At 38.4% G+C, this 18,049-nt stretch overlaps 2 protein-coding genes across 2 annotated transcripts; both read left to right on the forward strand.

The window, feature by feature from the left end:
• Positions 1-1,994: 1,994 nt before the first annotated feature.
• On the forward strand, positions 1,995-10,133 carry LOC139150166 (carboxypeptidase B-like). Its single transcript, XM_070722350.1, has 10 exons — positions 1,995-2,153; positions 2,801-2,876; positions 3,575-3,763; positions 4,264-4,368; positions 5,163-5,267; positions 6,488-6,598; positions 7,581-7,671; positions 7,875-8,095; positions 9,288-9,372; positions 9,800-10,133. The coding sequence occupies exons 1-10, from the start codon at positions 2,086-2,088 to the stop codon at positions 9,985-9,987; spliced, it is 1,239 nt and encodes a 412-aa protein (XP_070578451.1). The 5' UTR covers positions 1,995-2,085; the 3' UTR covers positions 9,988-10,133.
• Positions 10,134-10,688: 555 nt separating this feature from the next.
• Positions 10,689-17,227, forward strand: LOC139150167 (carboxypeptidase B-like). Its single transcript, XM_070722351.1, has 10 exons — positions 10,689-10,819; positions 11,258-11,333; positions 12,431-12,619; positions 13,258-13,362; positions 13,636-13,740; positions 14,222-14,332; positions 14,533-14,623; positions 15,446-15,666; positions 16,426-16,510; positions 16,991-17,227. Exons 1-10 carry the CDS (start codon positions 10,752-10,754, stop codon positions 17,173-17,175), a joined length of 1,236 nt encoding a protein of 411 aa, XP_070578452.1. The 5' UTR covers positions 10,689-10,751; the 3' UTR covers positions 17,176-17,227.
• Positions 17,228-18,049: the final 822 nt, after the last annotated feature.

The following is an 18,049-nucleotide window of genomic DNA, read 5'->3' on the forward strand; positions in this document are numbered from 1 at the left end:
CATGCGTGACCCATATACTTGAGCTATCGATGGATCTTATCTTTTTCTCGCGAACGGCATTTTTTGGGGGAAAACATGCTTGATGTGTTTTAGGTTATCCAGCTGCACAAACAATCTAAATCGTACGATTGATTGTAATTCTGATAAAAACAAATGCAGAAAACGAAATGTTACTTCACAGGGTAATACTTTTTTCAATAATGAATAGGATTTATTAATGTCACGCCTGGCCGAAATGTCGGTAAATGTTGACCTTGTAAATTATTATGTTTGCGGTTTTAACGAAGAAAACATTTCATGTTCTCCGAGAGAAATTGTAGAATAACTTACTGTATCATCGTGCAACAAAGTTGGTTAGTTTTTATCATCTTCAAACCCATAAGCATGAATCATAAACGTTCGGTTCACAAAAGTATGCAGTATTAAGTATGAAACTTAAACCCAGTCATCGTATATTTGTATTGTAAAATGAAAGCGCGTATTAATATCCAGTTTTCATTCAAATTTTCCCGGGTTTTGTTGGCATTGACACAATGTAATCTTCTAAGACGTTCAACTTTCACATTATTTACTCTGTCGTTTCATGATACAACTCTCTCATCCTCTACTTTCTTCGAAGTTATGGAGCTTGTAAACCAAGATGTGTTTAATGGCGTTGCGATAAACAGGTCATTCCAACAGGGTGCTTTTATCTGAACATTTTGGAATCCATTTACACAATACAATCGACAGAAGGCGAACAATTTCCCATTATCATTTCAAAGTCTCGTGACACTTAGTTTCGTACGTGTCGTCACTGCCGGCATTTTCTTACATTAAATGACAAACCTGCCGATCATAAAAGTTATATTTAAAAATGACAATCCTAACAAATATTATCACCCCAGGGTGTATATGTGGAAAGTCTTGGGCTTTAATGTTACATTTCTCAAAGAAGAATTGCCTTTTTGCTCATCTTGGCGATTTAAGTGAGTTATAATCTACTGAATCTAGATCGTCTAGGTTTTCTGCCGATACATTCTGTGGTTTATCGGACAGCTAAAACGCTCACAGGTGTAATATTCCCACCTATGGCATGATATCCACGTGCAACATTTATCAGGCCGTTACGATTCTGTCAGCTCGTCCATAACTCGACGTAAAGTTTCTCGCACGACCCGTGTGTTAACTTTGACCTTCCTTGCGTGTACCATTACGAAGTTGTTTTCGGGCACCAGTTAACGTCACCTACTTTTCAAAATTTTATCGATCATGTGTTGACATCGACGTCATTCGCCAGTTGACCGATCACTGTTCAATGGCCTCTAGATAAAAAGCCGAGCGCGTATCGCAAACGTCGATGAAACATTTAAATTTCTGAAATTATCACAGATAGCTTTTGAGCGTGAAACTTAAACCTGAAAAGCACGGAGAGAATAAGTTCTAACTTGAAGTAAGACTTTTCAGATGCATGTGTTTCATAGGTTTCTCTGTCGGAATATTAATTCATGAAATAATGGAGTTTTAATGTCAGTAACACTGCTTTTCACCTGAACATGTAGCTTGATCCATGGAATTTAAAAACCTGCCGTTGGGCATGGGATATAAACACACTACATACACTGTTTGTTGTATACATTTGCGGAATAATTTTATCATGTAACCATACCTAATATATTACCACTTAATTGTCCGTAGATGTTATTGTAGCAAAATTGCATATTTCACATCAAGCATAAGGTATCCGGTGGATACCTCCCGTCCCCCACCCCTGGCAAAAATCGTGTGAGGAGGGTCGTCAGACTGTCTATTTAGTACAATGACATCCCCTCTAAGGTCACGTAGGCTGTTGCAAATCATTTTACACTTAGTCTCATTAATCATATGAATTTACTAAACTTTTATGTTCTAGAGGGCGACACAAGTCAAGACCCCCTAACCAACAGTGTGGGAAACCTCTATGCTCAACATCCCGTATTTTTCAGATGACGTCATAATTCAGCGTACAGCTGAGAACTCTCTTGCTTCATTCAGTTCGAGCAGGACACGAAAGGAGGAGCACACAGTTCAAGCATTGTCACTGCAGTTACAATCTTTGGGAACAATATGTCGAAGCTAGCTGTTCTCCTTCTTGTCAGTCTTTCGCTGACGGCGGCTAAAGTTCGCTACGACGGGTGAGTAAGACATCGAATGCGGCAAATTCATTTCCTGATATGTTTAACTTGTTCTCTTTCATTTTGATCTTGCAGAGAGTTCAAAACCTTCAAATTTTAATACTGAACTTTGACCTCGATAACATTTTTGGAGTACATTTTATTTCACTTTAGTCCGACTACTATGCCAAAAGAAAGTTTTTCATCCCTTACAATTTCTACGCAATTTAGCTTGTGTCAACGCTTATGGGCATATCTCGAGCCTGCCAACAAAACACATATTTTTGGTTATTGCTAATTCATATATATAAATGTGTTCTAGTGAAATTTTGTCGCGCGGTTTACCCCAGGCATGCCAGGGTTACCGTATTCACGAAGAGGACGGCAGATTAGCGAACCCACCGGGATGTAATTCGAAACGGAGATACGTAGCCATAGATCTGCAAAATACATTCTACAGTATAGACATTGATGTTTTGAAATGTATGTCATTCTAAAGTGATTATGAGAATTTAACTCTGTGACGTCCTGATCTCAAATAAATTTCATAACAGACTGATTTTTCCGTAACACTTCGAAGATTCTTATGGCGGGAGTTATTGCCATACATAAAGAGTGGCTATCCTTTGCCAATGCAATACTTGATAACTGTTCTCTGTCCCTTCCAGTTACGAAGTTCTGCGCATTGATGTTGAGTCTGACCTCCAGCTGAAAGTGATGGATAAGTTAAACACAGCAGATGAGGTATAGACTTTTCAATAATGCCTTCAAATTATCAAACACCATTTACTTCTGACATACATTGCCACTATCATTATGGTGACCTACATCTAGAAAAAAAACAATACATCGAGTTTAATCATTGCACGCACAAAATAATAAATTATAAATTCATGGTGTTGTCAATTCATGTACTGTTGGTCAGAAAAAAAAATCGACGTTTTCAGGCAAATTCAAAACTGTTCCAAGTGGTGTAAATTTTACTGTCAACCTTTTCATGAAACACCGTCACGCTCAGTCAAATGTTTTTAATCTTTGATTTGTATTAAGTCTCGAGGGGCAATCTCATTCTGGTTACTTGAAACTCCAACAAAATCAGTAGTACTGTGTTATTATTAGTTGCTCTTCCTAAAGTTGACCAAAACATCTACTCCCACTTGCCTTGGTATTTCTTTTATTGAGTACAGGTCAAATTACTGCAAAATGAGGAATTATACCTACCATATTGTCGATAGAATTACATATTCTGCCCCGCTTGAGAGAAAACGCCAGTGCTTGAGTATCTTGTCTGTTTATTCCCTGGAATGTTTATTCATTTTATGACAAAATTATCAACTTTGACTGTGACCTAAGGCCTATATCACTTTAGGCACCCTAATAGATGCTTTACTCTGTAGGACATTGGACAGTATTGATATTGTTATTGATATAATTTATTTCAGTTCGACTTCTGGAATTTCCCAAGAGACCTTATGGTGTCTCCAGAACAAGCACCCGAAGTTAAATACCTTCTTGAAGAACACGGCATTCCATACAAAGTATGGATCCCGGATGTTCAAGCAAAAATTGACAGCATGTCGACAAGTCAAGCATCAGCAGGTTTCTACAACTCTTACAAGACCTACGATGAGGTAGATTTTGCCATAGATATAGATTATAACAAATATGTGACCATGTTGTGCTTGTGAAAACGTTCCCTATACATGCAATGCACAGTATGCCCACAAATTGAATGCATGAAATATTGGTGAATACATTCTACTTCAGCACTCAGATTTCTTTTCTATTGTCTACTTGAAACTGGAGTTTATTTACTTATATTTATGGAAAAGAGCGACTGACTTTTCTCAGTGGAGAACGATTGACCTTGTTTATTGTGTAATTTCAAATACCAGGCAAATTAATGATCTGTGTTCCTTCAAATCACTGAAGAAAACCATATGTCTGAACTACCTGGTGTTCTAAGGGTCTTTCCAAGAATCCCTCTAATGGAGGCATGCATATACGGCGCCTTGGGGCAATACAATTCACATCTTTTCAGAAATGAACAATTTATGTCGGTGCCAACGTGGCGAGTAAATTTTGTAAGACATGCTCGTCTCGTCTAATCTCGTGTGATGCGTCACTTTAGATCGCCCAGTGGGTCAAGGAAAAAGCAACCACGTACTCGTCCATTGCCCAGGACTTTGTGTTTTCGGAATCATCTTACGAAGGAAGGGAACTGCGCGCCTTAAAGGTGAGAACAAGGATTAAAGATGCGATCACGTTATCCGCTCATACCAACGTACTGAATTAAAGAGTGACTACTTTTTGTAGGCCGTAGATAAGCTTATTATGTAATATTTTGTCGATGCTTTTCCAACACGAAAATGTAATCAGTATGATTTTTCTTTTCCTCAATTTCATCGAATACACAGTCATCGATGGGTTTCCCTCGGCATTATGTATGGCAGATGACAATTTAAAGGGATACAGTCGTGCGAGTTTCTTGTTAACAAACAACGTATTACGTGCATGATATCTAGATGCACCTCATCATCGTAGCTATAACATTTAAATTATTACATTTAGATTAGGACAGACATCTTTTAACTTTCATCAATCACCATCGTACCTTGGATACAGTGTGTACATTGGTCGTATGGGTCCCTTACGACCTTTGAGCGCAGTTCCGACGACTGTACCCCCTTTAATATTTATGGAAACTTCAGAACATAAATCTTACATCTTTGCTCCTAAACTTCAATAGGGATGATAAAATGTCACGAGAACTAAATTGTTAACTTTAATCCCTGAAAAATTCACCTCGGACAAACACAAGCTGACTCGTTCTACAGTTTTTGAAATTGTCAATAAGTGTGTGTGCATGCCAACGTTTTAGCGACGACAATCTTGATTCCCAAACTAAAATTTCTAAAGGTAATAATTCATGTTAGAATATCCTTTATTGAGTCACGTGAGTGTACACCTGTCTTGAACACAGTAGTCGTTGTGGGATAATGTCAAACTTTACACTGTCTACATCCACAGATTAGCGGCGGTACGGGCACAGATAAACCTGTTATTTGGATAGAAGGTGGTATCCACGCCCGTGAATGGATTTCCCCAGCTACCGTCATGTTTATTACAGACGAGGTAAGTTGTCCTTACTATTTCACACTGTGATAGAAGGAATGAAGACTTAGGTGCACATTCCACTTTTCGTAAATGATTTAAAAAGCAACACAGGCATTCCACTGCGAATGTATTATATGTCTTACAGGATCCTACATTTTTCTTGCAATCAATGCAGAATGATCCTTGACGACGGGGTTACGGGCACTAAAGATCTTACAGTCTTTACTGCGTTAAACGATATGCCAACTCACTGGTAAACCTTGACAGAAAATTGACTATTTACTGTCATGCCTGTGTTTGAAGTTTATTTAAAATATAGAATAGTGGCCATTTTAAAGTTCAAAATACTGTTCACAATATTTTTTCATTATTTATGCAATTTGCGTCTTTAATCCAAGTATGTTCATGTCGGCGCGACTTTATTTTTGTCTATAAAAGATATTAAAGAGAATAAAAAGCTTCTTTCAGGAAAGTCTAGTGTTCGCAAGTTACAGCTTTCATTTATCTCCCCAGTCACTGATCAGTTATACTCATTTCCTGATGGTTGTTCCATGAAGCAGGATAGTATGTGGACTGGCTTAGTATTTGCAAGATCACGTCTAGGCCTACATGACATTTCCAAAACCCTTTTCCAAAATCAATTTCATTAATTTAACCATGGTTAGAATTGCCGTCTGCATAGACTTGTCGCTATTGTAATTAGATAAAATGGTAAAGGTTGACCTCTTGATGTTTTGCTTTTAAAGGTATACTATCACCTGTTCCAATTTTGCCACAGTTACCGTGGAAAGAGAAAATCTAACCAATCACAGATTTTAAGCGGGTGGCCGTTTTTTATAAACAGCGCCCTCACATGGGCATTTTGAATACCAAGGAACGTGCCTTTGACCATATATGGGCATATTTAGATTACAGGTGACTGTATATCTTTAATTTTAGTGGTTTGTCCCCATCTGAAATTAGATAAATTGTTGTTTTTATGAATTGGAAATTAAGCTGATAAAACCTGTAAATGATAAAGAAAACCTGCTAAAAATCCTAAAACGTGAACGTATATTCACAATGTTAGAATTGTACACAGAAACAACTGACAGTCTATGCATATTCCACAAACTACAGCGAGATGTACATGCACTTGTACTTAAAAATTATTAAGATAGTATGAGACTTAAACATTTGCTAAAACTTTTAACCATACCACTACTAGACGTTCACAACTGACAACTCCATCATTTCAGCTTTTGGCAGATTACAGCAAAGACGGCGAAGTGAAGGACCTCCTGGATACATACGATCTTTACGTACACCCTCTAATGAATCCAGATGGCTATGAATATACAAGATCGGATGTAAGTATATCGAGGCAACCCAGGACAGATATCTGATGTATTATGAGAGAGATTTCTTAGACACTTGGTTTTTGTAAAGTGGCAAAGTGTCTATTTGTGATAGAATTGTTTTAGTGCATGTGGTGTGTGCGATCTGACGCTTAAATGTGTAGAGCCAAATAGGTCTTTCTAGAACAATTGCACAATTTTGTGTGTCACCCTAAAAGACTGCGCTGGCAATGTGTAAGATATGCAGGCAATATACGCTGATATTTGGATCCTGACATTTGACCTTCTTTGACTCCGCTACCACCACTGTACAGTTATCTTCATTCAATCGCTAACCTCAATCGAAAGGCAACATGTTACATGTAATAATCAGGTCAGCTGACAGGAGGAAATCATCAAACATTTCGGATAAAAATAACACCGAAAAACTTTAAACTTTTCCATTGACTTGCATCAATCTAGAAAGTTGTCTCTTTTTGTCAACTTCATCGTAATATGTCTATAAATGCGTGAGGTACACGGACGATATTGACCCTATCATCATGTCTTTTTGGCACATGCGCAGAGCCATAATTGCTATACTGATATCAAATAGTTATCAACAGTGGTCTATGCATTTAGATTGTCCAGAATCACTTTCTGCTCGTCAAGTGATTTCAGGTTATGCCGCAACACTTTTTAAAGTTCCTACAAACGTGTGTACACCACGTCACGAAACATTTTGCCAAGAGTTTCCTGGGACACTTATATAAAAGTCGAAGCTTTATAGAGTGCACTATCATGAGAATTAGAAGAGACAGGAACACGTTTTGATAGTACTGCTAGTACTGCTTGAAGAGTCATACTCCGAATGGCAGTGTCTTTGATAAGATATTGATCGACTTTGTCCCTCAGTGGCGTTGTCGTTAGAAGCAAGGGCTGCTGAAAATTAAAATCCAAAATGTTGCGCTACATCGTTTCATGGCTGATAAATATTTTCAATCAAATAAAACAGGTACGAATGTGGAGAAAGACTAGAGCTATTAATGTGAATAGTACGTGTATAGGAGTGGATGGAAACAGAAACTTTGAATACGAATGGGGCGGTAAGTGTGTACAGATCTTTTTTGTCGCAATCAAAAGAGTAATTTCATGAACGAAATGAGAAAAAAAGAGAGAATTATTACCTTTTATTATTTGCAACAGTATATTAGGAATGCTGATTTTTACTGTAAATCGTTTACAGTGTGTTTCAGTCTCTACTTTCCTGAAAGATTTCAGTGATCCCTTTTCATCTTTAACCCCCAAGGAAATGGCTCAAGTAGCAATCCCTGTTCTGGTTCTTACCGTGGCGAGGCTCCCAACTCGGAACCTGAAGTTCGAGTCGTCACTGACTACCTGAAAAACCTCAAGAGTTCTGGGAGGGACATCGCTTTGTTTCTCGACTTTCACAGCTACGGTCAAATATGGCTGACTCCATATTCCTTCACTGGGAATTTCGTGCCGCCAGAGCCCGACTACACCGAACAGGTACGGATTTACACTGGGGTATTTGTTTTCGTAAAAAAAGAACACTTGCTTGATTCAGGAGTCTGTGTATTGAGAATTGGAAAAATCCAAGAAATGTGTTTTGTAATTTTCTGACTCACACATATATAGGCCAATGATGTCCTGTGAAAGCTGGTAAAAGAGACCTTGCTTTCGATAATATACGTGTCTTCACCGTAACACTACTTTCCGCGCCGTTTATTACATTACTGGCAAAAAAAAAATTGGGATGTTATCAATAGTGTTAATATTAATGTTTCGTGTTAGCTGTCATCATCTGCCTCTTTGATGGAATACGAGACATTGTCGTAAATCAAACCAGAAAACGAATATCTCTTCATAATATCATCAGTTTCAAACAAAATTGATCATATAAACCAATAAAAGAAAATTACCCAACAAAACAACAGCACACAATGATGCTAACCATCCTCCTCAGCCAGGAATCGTCAACTCGAGCTGGAGAGCGCATCTGCTCAACAAGTTCAAAGGTCAAAGGTTATGGTCGAACAGTTCGCCATATTTGGAATGTGTTTTGTTAATTTTAGACTCATGCAATCATAGATAGTAGAGTTTCTCTACTGTCTATGATGCAATATACCATTTTTTCGAATATTATATCTCTGATTGCAATAGTACCCTGCAGCCATGTGCCGTTAGTAATCTGCCCCCACTCTACTCGTCAATTTAAAAGAAAAAACTTTACCACATCCTTTTCCATAAATCTGACAAAAATTGTGTCATGGAAGTACGTGTGGTATCACTTCCGAGAGCAGGTATATTTGGAGATTTGACCACTCGATAGAATTACGTCAATAAAATCGAATAAACTACTGCCTTATCTAAAAATCACGCCGAAGAAGGTAACGTCCCGTAGACATGATCTCTGTTTCCAAATAATATTTGACAGAATGGGAATTATTATTTGCCGTTCCCTCCGTATTTTACTGAAAAATTGTCAATGAGACTTCAGTTATAGGCGCAAGTTATAATGAAAACATCAATAATTGCTATTTTCGCGTGTCATGTTTGCGTGCAGGGTCTATTTTAACACAGCACGGTCGATTTAAGAGAGGAATAAACTGGATCATCATTTCTAATTTGTTTCATTTTCATATGGCCGGTCTTTGAAACTTGCTTTAGTCTGTTTGTTTGTTATATCTACTGTAAATAGATGACCATGGCGGACGCAGCCTGTGCCGCAACTTTCAACATGCACGGGAAGGAGTACACTTACGGGCCGTGTGGAGTCATACTCTGTAAGTACAGGTGTATACAGTACATCTACATTTTCCTGTGGCAATTAGGGCTGGCCATCGTGGAATAAATTTCAGGAATCTTGCAGCACATAAAATATTTCAAATTCCAATGTCCACCGTGTTTGTAAAATACATGTCACAGAAAATAAAGTTGACTCGGTGCAGTTGCATTTCTCGGTCGCTTTTCTTCACAAACATAAGCTGATAATGGAAGGGTTTCCTGGACAGTTTTTTTTTTCGTTTACTATTTTTCGTTCAAAAGGAGGCACTGCGCAACAATGAACCACAAAGTTGTTCATGAATATCATGATTTATGTTATTATGGCCAATGATTTGCATATTTCAGAGATGGCCGTTTAGAGAAACCTTTTGATTTTCATCGGCAAATCTCAGACTATCGATTGTCTATCATTTCCTGAATTTGCAGACGAAGCGGCCGGGAATGCCAACGACTTCGGCTACGGTACTGTGGGCGCCGTGTACTCCTTCGTGGTGGAGCTTCGTGACAACGGCGAACATGGATTCCTTTTGCCGGAAGATCAAATCATTCCCACCGGAGAAGAGACGTACGCTGGAGTCAGAGCAGCTTTCAGATACCTCATGAACAAGCCTTAAAACTAAATATAATAGACTGTAATTTACTGAGAAAGAAATTAAGGTTTCGAAGAAGCAACCGTTTGATAATTGTCGTCTGTCATTTAAATCTTCACCTCACGAGTTTTACAGATGAAAGAGAAAATAAATTCTTAAGGCGAAATAAAGCTGACTGGTTTTCCATTTCTTTTAACTCCTTTATGTAAGCCCTTTCCCCAAAATCAAACTCCTTCGGTAACACTTGTAGGGCAATGCTGATTCATGGTTGTCTATACCAGAATACGGAGCACGGTTACTCGGGCAGAGAAACCATGATACAGTGTAAGAGGAATACATGGTTTCCATGAAAGTCGTCAGAGAAGTCTGAGACCTAATTGTTGATTTTTGATTCCACTAAACAAGAAAACGCACAGCTAGATGGTGTACTATTGTCTCAGCGAGATCGTCTAACAGCATGTCAAATGCACAGTGAACCTATAGGCTATTAGGGGAAGAGAGAAGTTTCGAGGTGTCCACACAACCTACATTTTGCATTCCATGTATATTTGTTTTTCACGAGTGCAAAAACGTTCAAAATCTCTTTTATCAAAAATCTATTTCAAAGTCTCATAGAACGAGTTAGAACACCAACATACGGAAGCCTTCACATCAGTGTTATTATAGCATGGCGACCAATGGCATTAATCAGTTTGCTATCAATGCGAATCAATCATGCAGAGAATATCAGAAACAGACCCAGTTCGAGACCCAGTCGCACCAGCCATATCGTGTCACGGAGGATCAATATGTCGAAGCTTGTTATTCTTCTCTGTATAAGCCTATCGCTGACGGCAGCTGAAGTTCGTTACCAAGGGTGAGCGCTTTCCTTATGAATATTTCTTGTTCAAGTTTTAATGTATGTTTCTTCGGTTGCAACAATTTGATGTGTCATAGTTTTGCATCAGTAATTATAGGAAGAGGAAAGGCTGTAACCAATGGTACATTTTGCATGAAATGTGACTTTCAATATAGCAAGTGAAGAGTTTACTGTATGATAACCTTTATTCGAGTCAGTTTTCTGTTGAAATGAGAAGGATAGTGACATGTGGTACTGTCCCCATCAGTAAGGTGTGACAGTAAGCAATTCACTCATCCCCGCACTAGTGCGCTGAAATGACCACCTTACAATTATGAATATCATTCCTTTACTTTAACGTATGTTCGACAATACAATGAATATTTGATAATATCAGTTTGTTTACAATGTCAAGAATGCACAAGAGAACGAAAGAAATTTCCGTTTTGTTTCCAGATATGAAGTCCTGCGAACGGATGTTGAGTCTAACCTTCACCTTGAAATAATGGAGACGTTGCGAGAAGAAGTCGAGGTACGATCCTGTTGTTTTTCTCGGGCCTGGCCGATAGTTACTGTCTGTAGGTTTCGCGTAAACAGTCTGCCAAAGTATATTGCTTCTCGACCACCGCACCATCTACGCGACAGTTTGCTGCAGTTTATTCCTTCAGTTTACTGTGTTTTGATAATTATATACCAACAGACTTGGGGCGATTATGTTGGGTGGCAAACAGACACGTTTGAAACTTCTACAGTATGGCGTTTGTCAGCCCAGATTAAAACAGCCGATATGTCAGTACGAATCTGATAATCATACAGAGAAGCAGTATATCACAATTGCACTAGTTTGTTGGTCAGCGGGCATTAAATGAGAGCATGGAATGTTACGAATGTTTCTTTTCTGTAAGGAAACCTTCAACCATACCCTTGAGAAATCAAGGATAAAATCCATGAGTTACCGAGCAAAATTTGATACTTTTGAATCAAATTATCCAATATTCACTTGAATTCAAAACGTTTATCACCCCTGTGTTAACTCTATGAGGCAAAACTAAATTTCAAATTTTTACAAAGATGAGCCGTTGATATCTTTATTTACTTCATGACCCCCAACCACAGGTGGTAGACATAAATTATTATAAAAGCTTGAACGTCTAAATATCTGCCCCCGAGGTGTTGTTACAAATTCATAACTGACTTTGTGAAGACTTATGCCCAAAAGTTTGTGATTGTGCCAGAATCGTATGACGGTATTCGATATTTCTTGCCGATATTTAATTCGTTCTTTGGTTATTTGGTCTGTGACGGGTTGCCTTATGAGTCACATAATTTATGAAGAACCAGCTAACATAGCAAGGCGTGACCTACATAGTCTGTTGATAAGTCGCCAGTCTCCTGTGTAACCCGACTATGTACAGTCAAAGCAGATAAAAAGTCAACGCATAGGACGAATATCATTCTGAACATTGTTTCAAGTAATATACCACTGAAATATCCCAGCATCCAATCTCATATTCTTTCCTCAAAAAAACTGCAGTGGTTCATTTTGATCTGAAGAATACTTTTATTCGGAAATGGGGGCGATATTAATTTTATATTTATCACGCCTTTTGTGTATTTTCTTCTTTTCAGCTGGACTTCTGGGATTTCCCAAGAGACCTCATGGTGTCTCCACAACAAGCACCCGAAGTCAAGCAGCTTCTTGAAAAACACGACATTCCATACAAAGTGTGGATCCCGGACGTTCAAGAAAAGATTGACAGCGCATCAACAAGTCAAGCATCAGAAGGGTTCTACGATTCGTACAAGACCTACGATGAGGTAGATAACACATTATTTGCTTTAGATATCACAAGCAGTCTGTTCTACATTTACATCACATGAGCACCGAAAAGAATCATCAAAAATTGGCCGTCAAGATTACAGGGACTATAGAAATAACTGTTTGTGTTCCCATTTGCATTACTAGAATATACTGCATTTTATCACAATTACTTGTTTCGCGGGACAGGAAATTTAATTATGCTTTAATATATCATGTGCAGCTCATTCATTTACTGGAAGCAGTCGTCGGAACTGCGCATGTGCGACTTTCTTGTTTACAAACAATGTATTTCATGCACTATATTTAGATGCATCATGTCAATATAGTTGCAACATTTAAATTTTACAACGTACATTAAGACGAACATGTTTTAACTTTCATCAATCACCAACGTAGCATGGATACAGTACTTATATCGGTCCCTGGCGACCTTGAACGCAGTTCCGACGACCGCTTCCCTTTATATAAAAAGCGTCATTTACTTTTTATCATAGTTTTCGTCAGGTTGCTTCATAAGGAAAGACTGTACTGTGAAACATCCTTTCACTATCACAAAATAATATCGTTGGTAAGGTCTTTACCATTCAAATGTGTTAATTCTATTTCTTACCTCTACAATCACATACCACTGTAGATTAACCAATGGGTCAAAGACACAGCTGCCGCCTATTCGTCCATTGCCGAGGACTTTGTGTTTTCGGAACCATCGTACGAGGGGAGAGAGCTGCGCGCCTTAAAGGTGACAATTGTTTCACGACGTCCTTCTTTGATGCAGAATTCTTGATCACACATTCACGATTTAATGTAGGTTCATTTTCCTGTCATCTATGATGAAAGTAAGTATCGCGCTTGTCATTTTGTAATTAAGTGAAGTTCTGTTATGAGCGTTTTATGTTAGTACAAAAAAGTTCAAACCGGTGGGCATTGATCTTGCTTTCTCTCAGTCTTGCATAATTTTCCGAATGTAGTTGTTATACGAATAATAAAAAAATACTTTTTTTTGTGTTTGCAGATTAGCAGCGATACAAGTAAAGATAAACCAGTCATTTGGATACAGGGTGGTATTCATGCCCGTGAATGGATTTCTCCAGCTACCGTCATGTTTATAACAGATCAGGTGAGTATAGATCAAATGTGGCCTATATCTACACAGTTATACGTTAGCTTTGGTTTACAAAAGATATTTTCATCTGAATGTTCGGATCGTCATCGGCCTCTGTATAATCACGCAGAAACCATTTGATGAAATTTTGAAACAAGAACAATCCCCTACATTTAAACTACGGAGTTTATTGATAGCCGAAGCAGAAGGTCGATAGCGAACAGATGTAGCATCGCTCCGAATTCAATCGGTGTACATTTACTTGCAAAAGGTATAATTCTTGTTTCAATATATGTCTCTCATGGCCAGAGGGTATTGCTTGGCCTTTGATTTTTATGTTTTATTTAGTGCATTTCAAATACGGTCTCATTGTTTAGCTTACGAAGTTTGAAACCTCAAAAATTCAATTTGCATGTTTAATTTCCCATATACGAAAAGGGGCATCGCTTAGTTTTATTAAAGCTGTGAAATTTATTTCCAATCTTTTGGAAATAAGCTTTTATCAGATTACAGCACGGATGGCGAAGTCAATAACATCATCGATTTTTATGAAATTCACGTCCATCCCCTCGTCAACCCCGATGGTTATGAACATTCAAGAATTCAGGTGAGTAAAGAATGACAATGACTGTTTTATCACCCCGATACGCAATAATTAATCCAAATATGTCATACTTACTCAATATGTAATAACACTTAACCCACAATGTAATAGACTACATTATTGACCTCTAATTGTGCTGAATTAACGATCAAATAGATCGCATAATCCATTGACAATAACGTGTGAGGAATTTTTCGACACAGGAGCGAATGTGGAGGAAGACGCGATCACCGAACAAAAGCAGTCCATGTCGTGGAACAGATGGAAATAGGAACTTTGAATATGAATGGGGCGGTGAGTTTAATTTGGAATCAAAGATGAATATGGATAGGGTGGAGAGTTTGATTTTAAATCAAAGTCAAGTTTGAATTGGCCGCTGAGTTTAATTGTCAATCAAAGTTGAAGAAAAACTTAGGAAGTCATAAATGAAACTTACAAAGAAGCCAGTAAACGTGAGGCAATGACATTTCTTCGCTTTGAAGAGAGAACCTTCACTAACAAATTTTGAATCATGACTAGAATCAAAGAAAGTCCTACGTAGATAGATCTGTATGTACCATTTGAAGGTCTGATGTCACCATACTTTCTTGCTCTTTTCATTGACAAAGGGGAAGCGTGTTTCTTAAAATAGGTGTATGCAAGTGGTTTCTTGGCAGGCCGGTAGACAGACAACTTTCACGTATCAGCACCGGGGGGAGGGGACGTACATCGGTATTTAATAGCATACGTGGGTGGGATATTTTGTATTTTTCTTGGCGTTAAACTTTGTTAGATGTGTAGCGGATAGACCAGGGTAGAATTCAGTTTTTACGTGGGCTGCATGGTTTGGGATAGGTTGAGGACAGTGATAATTGTTCCTGGATATAAACCTACTCGCAGGAGGGAGAACTTTCAAATCGTAACGGGAACACAATTTACATACAGCTTTCGTTTTCTCCACTTTGTTCAAATTGCAATACCTGAAAATATATCCTTACGAATTAAAAGACCCATAGCCATTTTTGAAAAGCGACTGATTGGTTGTCCCAGTTTTCAGAAGGTACAGACAAGCATACACCTTGTTTAATACGAAAGCACATCCTCCAAATACACTTTGACACCCCCGGTTTTTTTTAGGATGGGGCTCGAGCAGTTCGTATTGTTCCGACACATTCCGTGGTGCAACCCCAAACTCGGAATCAGAAGTTAGAGTCATCACTGATTACCTGAAGGATTTGAAGAACTCCGGCAGAGACATCGTCATTTTTATCGACGTTCACAGCTACGGCCAACTATGGTTGACTCCATATGCGTACACAAGAAACTATGTCCCATCCGAACCCGACCACACAGAACAGGTATAAAATGCTATTATATTACATCAATCGGTCAGGTGAATGAATCTTTTCTCATTGGACATGAGCTCACGCCGGCTACAGGCTGAGTAAAAGTATACCGGTCCTGAAATGGGCCTCACACCTACCATAGAAGATTAATGACAAAAACTGCCTTCAGATAATAGGAAACTCGATTTTTAAAGAAATTAAATGATTAAATACATGGGAATAATTTAGAAGGCAACGCAAGCCCTTTAGAGATAGCTCAATTTAAAACCTTTCATTTTGGATTCTCAAACTACCACCATGAGAACCACTTTTAACCAAAAGAAATGAATCTATGGAGATAACCCAAAACTTGAATCGTAGTTTCACTCGCTTTTAAAATAACAGAATAGATGTTGATATTTCACGATGTTGATATTTCACGAAAAGATTCCCAATTAAACTGATCTTTTCAAATGTCGTCATCTGATAATATTCTTATAGTTCCACTGACACTTTCAATAATTCCTCATGACCGAATATGGAAATGTTATGTCATTGTACGAATCACTACGCTTATATTTACAACACTATACGTTATGTAACAATTTCCCCGTCCCTTTCAGTCTTTTAGATCATTCTCGTGTTTCTTTAGATGTAGTGCCATCTTTACCAATTATTCACTTGAACTTCATAATTCCGTACTTAGGGTAGAGGTAGCCTCGTATTTGTCCGATGGCCAGGCGATACCGCTGTACCGCAACTTGTATTTACTTTCAACTTTTTACCGAACAGATGAACATGGCAGACGCCGCCTGCGCAGCTACAGTCGACGTACATGGAAAAGAATACACTTATGGTCCATGTGGTCGTGTCCTATGTAAGCATTTTTTGATGTCTTCATTTCCTGTTGGATCGGAGTGTTCTTTAACTGAACCGCTGAACCATCTCTCTCCTCTCTCTCTCTCTCTCTCTCTCTCTCTCTCTCTCTCTCTCTCTCTCTCTCTCTCTCTCTCTCTCTCTCTCTCTCTGAGGCCACCATGTTGGCCTAACTCTTGTAAACAATGTTCATCAGACTGGCGTAATTTTGAAATCTTTATATGTCGAAGACTAAAATCAATTGATAAATTAACCTACAGATTTTCACGAGAAAAATTTCTCAACAGTCATTAAGATGATATTTCTGAACGCCGATGACTCTAGGGATTGGGGCTTTAACTCTGTTGAAAAGTCTACTTGATGTGATTAGTAACTTAGTAACCTCAACTTATCATAAAAATCTCCAGGTTTCGAAGAAACTAATTTAATTTTTAGGGGATGATCTACGGACTAACATGCATATCCGTTATTAAATTTGCAGACGAAGCGGCCGGAAATTCCAACGATTTTGGCTACGGTGTTATTGGCGCCGTGTACTCCTTCGTGGTAGAGCTTCGTGACAACGGCGAACACGGATTCCTTTTGCCGGAAGATCAAATCATTCCCACCGGAGAAGAGACGTACGCTGGAATCAGAGCAGCTTTCAGATACCTCATGAACAAATAAAGTTTGATATGATTCATGAATAAAAGTGTGATTATCACAAAAGTAAACAAGACATTTAAATTGTTGTTAATTTTTACAGTAATAGTCCTGCCATTAAAATAATGTTTTTCTCTTCGAAACAAACCAGACTTACATGTCGTTTTCCGAGGCTTACAACTTATCAGGGCAATCTTTTCTCAATCTAACCTCAATCGCATTTGTAGAGTTGACATGCGCGTGAGTGGTCATCAGCTTTGCAGCTCATAAACGAGACACAAAACACCATAGAGCTGTCAATTTCATGGCTGCTCAGCGACGTCATTGAAACCCCTCATTCGTCTGCTCTATTTTCGTCTAAAAAGTGTCCTTTCCCTCATGAGTAATGATCGAAAAATGTACTGTTACATCACGTTATGACAAACACGTATAACCTGTAACAAATGTAACCAATGATACGAAAACGATGGACAAAGGTAGGCCCGGAGCTAGGACCACAGAGCAACTGCAGATGTAACTATAGTGTCGCTGTCTCCATACACGAAGCTGACGTGAGAGAGTGAGCAGGTGTCTATCTGATGGTGACGAGCATATGCAGACATTATCGATACGTGATCGATTTTTTCAGGTTTTTGTTTGCTTTCAGCCATAATACGCACTTTCAGGCCTGACTTTCTGGCTGCAGATCTATATGAAAGGATTAACAAATTAAAGTGGTTGGAAGGAATATCTACAGCTGCAATACATCGTATAAGTATAATTTCTTCGTCTTTCTCTAGAATTATCTTGAACAAGCAGCGAAATGTCTGTATTGCTCTACAAATAAATAATGTCTTTGGGAATTTGGGCATATTTTTGTAAAATTCATTGCGTCGTATTACATCAGATTTTGTACTGT

The sequence above is a fragment of the Ptychodera flava genome, chromosome 14 (genome assembly GCF_041260155.1).
Source record: "Ptychodera flava strain L36383 chromosome 14, AS_Pfla_20210202, whole genome shotgun sequence".
NCBI classification, from domain to species: Eukaryota; Metazoa; Hemichordata; class Enteropneusta; family Ptychoderidae; genus Ptychodera; species Ptychodera flava.

Coding starts and splice junctions, on each gene's coding strand:
- LOC139150166 (XM_070722350.1), top strand. CDS start 2,086: ATGTCGAAGCTAGCTGTTCTCCTTCTTGTCAGTCTTTCGCTGACGGCG. Junction 2,154..2,800: donor GCTAAAGTTCGCTACGACGG/GTGAGTAAGACA, acceptor TGTCCCTTCCAG/TTACGAAGTTCTGCGCATTG. Junction 9,373..9,799: donor GCCGTGTGGAGTCATACTCT/GTAAGTACAGGT, acceptor CTGAATTTGCAG/ACGAAGCGGCCGGGAATGCC.
- LOC139150167 (XM_070722351.1), top strand. CDS start 10,752: ATGTCGAAGCTTGTTATTCTTCTCTGTATAAGCCTATCGCTGACGGCA. Junction 10,820..11,257: donor GCTGAAGTTCGTTACCAAGG/GTGAGCGCTTTC, acceptor TTTTGTTTCCAG/ATATGAAGTCCTGCGAACGG. Junction 14,624..15,445: donor CTTTGAATATGAATGGGGCG/GTGAGTTTAATT, acceptor GGTTTTTTTTAG/GATGGGGCTCGAGCAGTTCG.